Below are 8,720 nucleotides of genomic sequence, written 5' to 3' on the forward strand. Positions count from 1 at the left end.
ATTGAAATACTGATAACAGAATAAATACTCAATAATTCCAAAAGACCATCAAGCACAAGTTAGAAAACAGTAAGTTATGAGCATTAATATCATTAAAATCTGTAGGATTAGTAAGTTTTAATTACTTTTTTGTAAAATGAAGGTGTAAAATCAACCACACAACAGCATAGCAAGCAATCATAAAAAACACAAGGTGTTAACCTTTCCATTGAACAGCTCTTTATTCATGACACACCAGATATGCTTCGTGTAAGTAATGTATTTAAGAACTAATAAATAGCTTAAACTTTTAACATTGTTTGCTCTCAATAGAAACCTACCAGTACTACCTTGGTTGAGACCATAGTTCGTCAGGTGACTAACACAAACTATGATGCTGCTTTAAGAACAATGATGAAAGGCTCCAAGAAGGCTTTTGCAGACATAAAAAAAGTCATAGGTCTGCTTGTCCAGGATGAAGTCAGGGCATTCTCAAAAACACTGTCATCTCTTAGACAGGATTTGACATTAGAGAGCATTGAGAAGTTCAGTTGGACAGCTTTTCTCAATGAAATCGATTCAGGGCTACCTCTTCTGTCAACTGTGTTGCGGTCTTCAGTAACCACTAGACGAACAAAAGACAAGATATCAAGGTTCTTGCATTTCTTCAATAGGCCACATAATGCTCAATGTACTTAAAACCTGATAAACATTCCGATATGAAGTTATAAAGGAGTGCATGAAATTATACAAAAACTTAAATCTTAAATGAAATGAAGCAGTTGTTGTTCACAAGACTTGTCAAACTAATTATTTAACTCTTTCAGTGATGGAACCAAATTTTGAAGGCCTTTGCCAACAGTTTGGATCCAGATGAGACGCCACAAAATGTGGCGTCTCATCAGGATCCAAACTGTTTGCTATTCTGATAGTAACTCTTTCAGTGCTGGAACCAAATTTTGAAGGCCTTTGCCAACAGTTTGGATCCAGATGAGACGCCACAAAACGTGGCGTCTCATCAGGATCCAAACTGTTTGCTATTCTGATAGTATTCTTTGAAAAAAATCATAGAAAATGCTAATTTTAGAAATTCAGCAGACAACATTTTTGCAGATAACAAATTTCCCAGCATTCAAAGGGTTAATAAGGAAATAGTGCAATGTAATGTATATAAATATCAAATTTTATGAATGACATTTATTTTTGCAATTTGTTTGCTTATATTTTTAAAGAAACTTACAATGTTGCAGTTCTGGTAACAAGATTGGTCCTTTGGTACCTGTATTTGGACTTCTTGTGAGTATCATCCTTCATAAAAGATTTCCAGCCAAGTTCAAGTTCCTGCAACAAATCTTATCCATACAGATGTTCCGATCAGGCTGTAACCACAAGGTAGGCTAAAAAGTACTAATTTGAGTTAAACAATGTGTATTTCATTGCATGACAAGCTTGGGTCATGGAACAAACAAGTGCTCTGTCTGTTAAAATCTTTATTGTAATTAAAATTTTAACTGATGACTGTTAATGAACTACTTTAGCTTAATATGCCATTACACAAGTTAAACATTTTGCAGATATTCAGATGGTTCCATAAGTTTGGACTATGCATGAGTATCCATACAACAAGACAACTTGTAGATCGTCTAGGAAAAAGCTATGACACCAAAATAAAGGAGTGGAAACAGAACATAGAAGAGGTATAAAATATCCCAGAAAAAAAATTAACAAAGCAAAAATGCATGATCAATAGCTACCTTGTACATACACTTAATATATCTTGGCCTTTAATCGTCATTATTTCATAGGCAACAATAACTTCTGCTAACTAGCTTTAAAAATGCCTACCTAACTGGAAATAAACATTTTTTGCAGCATGTTCTACATGTGAGACCAACACTGGTAGCTGACACAAGAACTGATGAGAGTGAATGGTCATCTCTCAGTGACAGTGAGGTCAACATGTCTGATGAAACAGATGATGACGAAGATCTGGATGAAGACCAGGAAATTCAGGACCTGTCCCTGGTGTTGGAAGACACAATACTGTACTCGGAGTCAGACCACGATGAAGAATTTGTTCCACTCCCTGAAAGATCTGAAATGAATGGTATGTTTAAATTTAAGAAACCATACCCTGCTCAAACTTAAGCAAAACAAACAATTGTATTTTACAGGTAGTTTAGCAGTAGTTAATTTGTATGAAGTTATTGTATGTTACACACTAGTACACTGAGGAGAGTGGACCATTAACAGTACTTTATTGTAGACAACTTTCTTTTAATCCATTATTTTAATTTTTGTGGATATAAAACCCACTTTGCCTGTGTTTGGGAAAATAAATTGTGTTTATTAATGCATTTTTTCTCTACGTTTTTTCAATATTGGTTCGAATCAATATGCCCTATATTTTAATAACTGTTTTAAAATTTAACAACGAGAATTTACTAGGAATACTTTACCTCAGATATACCAGGTTTTTCTGTGTGCTGGGACAACGTCCAGAAAATGTCAGTAGCGCGCCACCAAAGCAGGCATAGTGGAAATAAGATGCTGCTCTGGGCAAACTGCTTTGCAACGCTTGACAGAATCAGCTTCACATCCTCTTCTTGTTCCTGGGAAGAAACAGTACCAGCCAGTTCCATTGATCTAAAAGTAATCATTCTTTAAAATGTACCCTTGGAGCTGATAAAGCTGAAAAAATAATTTTAAATTACAAAAAAGCTGCATGTTTGTAATTGTATTGAAGTGTAATGGAAATTATTTATTTTCATTTTATATTTTGTATTTTTAAACACTGCATTTGGCTAATTTATTAACATCTAATCACTCTATTGAATGTCAATGCTTAAATACGCATTATGTGTGACAGACATTCCTACCAAGTGATGAGGACTGGAAGCAGCTACGCTCCAGGATGGAGTTGATTGTTGCAAGGACTCTAGCAAGTATCCTTGACCTTGACATCCCAGTGCAGCAGCATCTTCCTCACAAGTATTCAACAGAATCTGCGAAGAAAAGTGAAGTTGTAAGCGTTATTTTAATTTGTTTTATTTCTGCTGTTGTAAATGTATACTTGTATTGTCCCCTACTGGTGAAACCTGAGGGGACTTATGGTTTGCGCTCTGTGTGTCAATCTGTCTGTCAGTCTGTCACACTTTTCTGGATCCTGCGATAACTTTATAATTTCTTCATGTTATTTCATGAAACTTGAAACGTGGACAGATGGCAATATGGAGATTATGCATGTCAATTCATTTTGTTCCTAAGTCAAAAATTGTGGTTGCTATGGCAACAAATATAGATACTTTTACTGACAATGGTGGAGTTTCACCAGTAGGTGACAATATTGCTTGTAAATCTCTGGTTCATAAATATATCTGAATGAAATACAGAAATACACATGTATCTCTTAAACGTTACATGATCATTTTAAATAAATAACACTCTTTAATGTTCTTCAAGGTCAACCTTGGTGTTGTGAAAGAAAACCCTGCAACATGCAAAGGTGTAATTGAGATAATGAAGTACCTTAATCGATACACACCGAGGGATGTTGAAGGAACACCCTGGCCTATAATTTGTCACGGGGACCAGCTGTCGGTGGAGCGTATGATAGAGTGTAGGATAGCCATGTCCTCCTCTGCTCTCCCTGGGGACCGTCTAGAGGGGCTAATCCCAAGACCACAGAACTTCCATAAGCGAATTGTGCTCCTACAGGTATAGAACAAAAAAATCATGATTCATGATCATGATTCAACTTATATATAAATGTACAGCAATAAGAAACCTGAATAAATAATGTATTTGGATTATGAGTCTAATTACTAAAGCTTATCCATATATCATACGACACATATGATAGAATTAATTTTATTGAAATTCACAGGTGACACTGGATACCCTTTTTGGAAAAGGGGCGTGTGACAAAGGCACACTTACTCAAATAAAGAATGTCTTTGGACATAGAAATGTGAAAAAAAAAGCTTCAGACTGTATGAACCATTTGACAAACTTTTTGGACTTTGTAACAGAAGGTCACATACTGTTGTTAGCAGCACAACTTCGAAAAAATGAGAATTTTAGCGAACAGCTTACATGTTTGGAAGACGTTACACAGTTGGCCAAGGAAATTATTCAATTCATATGGCCAAACACCAATGAATACGTGGCTGCCGTTGAAGATGACAGGAAGTATACATGCATATGTGATGAAGAGGATGGTGAGTAAATTCAGAATTGACTGGAAAAAAAGAGAAATAATTCAGTTTAAATATATAAGCTTACCTTGTGTAACAAACAAATATTCACTTTGCATTACAGTATTTTAAATATAAGTCAAATGACTAAGCAGTCTTCATTCTCAAAACAGGAGGTGCAGAATGGATAGAATGTTCAAGTACCATGAGTTGCCCAACGAGATGGTTCCACAAGGACTGTGTTGACGTGCCGGATGGTGCAGAAGATGATGACTGGTGGTGCTCCCCAGAATGTCAAGCACGGGGCCTAAGTGCATATTGCTGTGGCAAGCAGTTGGAGAGCACATGGATACGGTGCTCATCAGAGGCTGACTGTGTACGTGGCGAGTGGTTTCACACAGTCTGTGTGGGGACAAACGATACTTCTGGTTAGTGTCATAATTAATTATTTTGCATAAAAATATATCATTTATCATTTAAAGGTTATTAACTTTAAATACTCATTTCTGTTAATCTTTCAATCATGATTTTTTTCAGGCATATGGCATTGTTCTGAAGTCTGTAGGTCAGGCAAGGAAATTGATCACAAACAGGCATATGCAATGAGTGTCCTGTGGCGTGGCCTCATGCACATGGCAGAAAGGGACGCGGAGAGGGAAAACGACGGGGAAGCCATGATAAGCTTTTGGCGACTGAATATGCTGGAGTTTTGGGAACATGGCCACTACAAATACCTGACACTGGCCTTTAGACTTTTGGCCTGTAAGATGATATTTAATAAGAAACCAATATAAAATTAATGTTATGAATTTCTAAACAAAATTTCATACATTTAAATCATAAAAATGCATACATATATTTTAACAGTAAATTTGATAAAGTATAATTATAGCTTTTATATCCATTATGGTATTATTTTGCATAGTTTTATGTGTCCGGAATGCAACAATCCGAAGTAATGTATACTTTTTATTCATGTAGCTGTTAGTGGTTGGATGCCCAAGCGGATATCAGAAAACCTGATATGGAACAGTACGGCCAATTTGCGAGGGGAACCTGGATGTAATGTACCTTTGGACCTGCTGAATGAGTTCCTAAACAATGAATTCAAAAGTATGTATTTGTCGTTGTTGTTGTTGTTCTTTCAGTTCAATTTACATCTGAATATGTTAAGCGCACATTTAGTCACTATATCTTAAGAGCGTCTGTATGATCATGATAATCAGCTGTTCACTGTCAAAGGGAAAATGTAAACACAGGAGAGATTGAGATAAGTTCTTGTACTTGCTACTTGTTATTAATTAATTTAATTTTAGACCTGATTGGGAAACAAAAAGTATGTCTTGCTAATGTGAACACGAACTCAGCTGAACAAAACACTTTGTGAAAAGAAACTTTGATATAATTTAAATTTTGCTGAATAAATATGTACTTTGAGAATAAAATATTTTGTATTGTTTTCTCATTACTATGCACACAGTTACTTAATCTTTCTATAGCAGCCTTAAATTTCTGTTTGAACTTTTGTTCCAGCCAATCTGAAACGGGTCAAAGGCCAGTATACTGATTCTGCAGTTCAGCGCTGCAGTCTGATTTCCGGAACAGTTGGTAAAGGTTTAGAAGAAAAATTCATGAGCCAGGTGATGGACAAATACATTGGTCGATCAAAAAGTGCACATGCAGCGCACACACGAGACTTAAAGAAGTTTGTGAAATTATATAAAGGTGAACGCCTTTTCCAATGCCTGCCTGGAAGACATCACAGTTCTTATGAACATTTTGTTCACAGTATTCCACTGAGAACACCTTCAAAACTAAAGGACAGATTGATGAAATATTGTGTTAAACTTGACACAGAAAGGTTGCTGTGCAAATGAATCAGAATATTTGATCATAATACACTATAGTAGTACTGAAGTTGTTGAATAAGTGACTTACATGCACCAACTATTTCTAACTTGCAACTTTGAAAGTATTTGCTTCATATTTATGGAAAATTAATAACCAATAGCTGCTTATAAAATAAACAATTTTGTCTATTTTTAAATTTTTCAGTAGGACATTGCACCATGACAATTAACTTGCATACTTACATGATTTTTTAGCATGGATTTGCTGATGGTGGCACTGCTCACTTTTCTTGATACGAGTTTTAACAGTAAACTTCACAAAGTCTGAGAAAATCTTGTACAATGCACAGGCTTCATGTAAATGTCAGCATATATAAATGGCAGCAAAATGTCCATATCACATTTTGTATTTGAGTACTTGATGATGGCCAGGATTTATTGCAAAAATGGTATTAGAATATGCAGCCACATTTAGGTTGTGTTTTCTAATCCTCACTAGCTACCGAGTGAGTATTGTTAAAACTTTCACAGTTGAATGGCCTAAATGTGAAGATGACCATATAAAACATATGAGATTAGTTCCTTGCTTGACAGCAAATATACAAAAGCAAAACTCTCAGCAGTATAGCACTCCCATTGAATGGTAAAAAATGTCCATAAATGAGCTGTTCTGGGCCATTACTATGTCATTCATTGTTAGATTTTAAAATCATTTGGCACATTTGTTCACCATCATTGGCAGGAGGTCTCAATGCGAAAGAATTACGTCGATATCTTCAAGGTCAAGTTCACACTTTGAGTTCAAAGGTTAAAAATGGCCATAAATGAGATTGTCCCGGCCATAACTATGTTGTTCATTGTTAGATTTTAAAATCATTTGGCACATTTGTTCACCATTATTGGCAGGAGGTCTCAATGCGAAAGAATTACGTTGATATCTCCAAAGTCAAGTTCACACTTTGAGTTCAAAGGTTAAAAATGGCCATACATGAGATTTTCCTGGCCATAACTATGTTGTTTAAAATCATTTGGCACATTTGTTCACCATTATTGGCAAGAGGTCTCAATGCGAAAGAATTACGTTGATATCTCCAAAGTCAAGTTCACACTTTGTGAGTTCAGAGGTTTAAAATGGCCATAAATGAGATTGTCCCGGCCATAACTATGTTGTTCATGGTTAGATTTTAAAATCATTTGGCACATTTGTTCACCATTATTGGCAGGAGGTCTCGATGCGAAAGAATTACGTTGATATCTCCAAAGTCAAGTTCACACTTTGAGTTCAAAGGTTAAAAATGGCCATAAATGAGATTGTCCCGGCCATAACTATGTTGTTCATTGTTAGATTTTAAAATCATTTGGCACATTTGTTCACCATCATTGGACAGTGTGTCATGCAAAAGAATCACGTCAATATCTGCAATGTCAAGGTTACACTTTTGTCCACCATGCTTTCATTGACTGATGGATTTATGCGTGTCCAAGTGTTAAATTAAACATTAACATGAACATGAACATTTCTTATGGCAGTTAGAGCAGCACAGGCACATATTACATTCACATGCAACGCATTTGCTGTTATTGCCACACACTTTTGTTGGTGCCTTGAATGTCGGAGTCACCGACAACAAATCCATAATGTATTGCCGGTAGCATTCCTCACTCTTGACAAGTGTCTTCATTTCCTCTGAACAGTTCAGCAGGGATACTTTGGTAGCATACATTTTGGCCTGTGCTGCCTTTCCATCACGACCGGCCCTTCCGACCTCCTGCCAATAATCCTCTAATGTTTTTGGTGCCCCCCAGTGTATAATAAATCTTATATCTGGAATGTTTATGCCAATTCCAAATGCAATTGTAGATATAAGAAATCTTGTGCAAGAATCTGGTTGGGTGAACTCTTCCAAGATGGACTTAAGGTCACTGTTACACATTCCAGAATGGTACAGTTTAAACACCTTGGCGCCATCAGCTGCATCCTTAAGGTGTGCCGTAATGTCCAAGGCAAGTCTTGCCATCTGAGTGATTCCACTGGAAGTAAATTTCACTTATAATAATAAAAAAAAACATTTTATGGGTCCTGTGTTATATAAACATGTAGTTCATGCTTCATTAATTTGTTATACTCAAGATAGTATATTATTCAATTCATTAATACACTCTTATATTCTTATAAATTATAGGAATATAAGAGTGTATTAATGAATTGAAAATATATAAGTTATACTGTCCATTAAATACTGAATTTATTCATTTTTATGTTATACCCTTGATTATTCCTTAGAAATTCATGTTCTTTGTAGCTTTATTTTACATTATGAGCAGGTATTTCACAAAATATTTGCTATGGTACGGAAGGAAATATTTGTGTATCACATGTTACTCACAATACTGGGGTACAAAAGGAAGTTTTAATTGTTATTGTTTTATCTCATTATTTTCTAACTTGTTGTACATACGTTACATAGATAACAGCTTTCTCAGCCATCTTGCCCCTTTCAATAATCTGGTCTAAATACCAGGTCATGGCTGTGAAATCCATCCCAGATTCACACTTTATCTCCAAATGTATGTTAGGTCTGGAAAAAAATACTTTGAACTTTATATCTATCTAGTGCATGTATATATATTGTCTTCTATGAACCAAAATGTGGAGTATTTGTCTCAAATATGCAATAAAGTTATACACTGTAAA

At 35.5% G+C, this 8,720-nt stretch overlaps 1 protein-coding gene and 1 long non-coding RNA gene across 5 annotated transcripts; one reads left to right on the forward strand and one right to left on the reverse strand.

Moving 5' to 3' along the window:
• Positions 1-202: 202 nt before the first annotated feature.
• Positions 203-6,384, reverse strand: LOC127835184 (uncharacterized). 3 transcript variants are annotated; one of them, XR_008028406.1, is made up of 9 exons: positions 6,269-6,384; positions 4,380-4,577; positions 4,075-4,219; positions 3,508-3,690; positions 2,859-2,984; positions 2,439-2,625; positions 1,825-2,065; positions 1,220-1,320; positions 203-604 (listed from the first exon to the last, which is right to left on the reverse strand). It is a non-coding gene; the product is annotated as an uncharacterized LOC127835184 (long non-coding RNA). The 3 variants fall into 3 exon arrangements; XR_008028404.1 differs by having other exon boundaries at positions 1,825-2,074; XR_008028405.1 differs by lacking the exon at positions 6,269-6,384 and adding an exon at positions 5,247-5,333 and having other exon boundaries at positions 1,825-2,074.
• LOC127835183 (uncharacterized) lies at positions 1,923-8,720 on the forward strand. 2 transcript variants are annotated; one of them, XR_008028403.1, is made up of 10 exons: positions 1,923-2,086; positions 2,444-2,631; positions 2,849-3,004; positions 3,442-3,696; positions 3,866-4,199; positions 4,349-4,603; positions 4,713-4,937; positions 5,157-5,288; positions 5,709-6,996; positions 7,314-8,720. XR_008028403.1 is itself a non-coding variant. In XM_052361487.1 (9 exons), exons 1-9 carry the CDS (start codon positions 1,939-1,941, stop codon positions 6,050-6,052), a joined length of 2,037 nt encoding a protein of 678 aa, XP_052217447.1. In that variant the 5' UTR covers positions 1,923-1,938; the 3' UTR covers positions 6,053-8,720. The 2 variants fall into 2 exon arrangements, 1 of the variants encoding a protein (XP_052217447.1); XM_052361487.1 differs by having other exon boundaries at positions 5,709-8,720.

The sequence above is a fragment of the Dreissena polymorpha genome, chromosome 6 (assembly GCF_020536995.1).
Source record: "Dreissena polymorpha isolate Duluth1 chromosome 6, UMN_Dpol_1.0, whole genome shotgun sequence".
NCBI lineage: Eukaryota > Metazoa > Mollusca > Bivalvia > Myida > Dreissenidae > Dreissena > Dreissena polymorpha.

What these genes read in the sequence shown, in the direction of transcription:
- LOC127835183 (XM_052361487.1), top strand. Translation starts at nt 1,939, where the DNA reads ATGTCTGATGAAACAGATGATGACGAAGATCTGGATGAAGACCAGGAA. An exon ending in CATATGTGATGAAGAGGATG is followed by an intron (nt 4,200 to 4,348) that starts GTGAGTAAATTC and finishes TTCTCAAAACAG; the next exon opens with GAGGTGCAGAATGGATAGAA. An exon ending in CCTAAACAATGAATTCAAAA is followed by an intron (nt 5,289 to 5,708) that starts GTATGTATTTGT and finishes CTTTTGTTCCAG; the next exon opens with CCAATCTGAAACGGGTCAAA.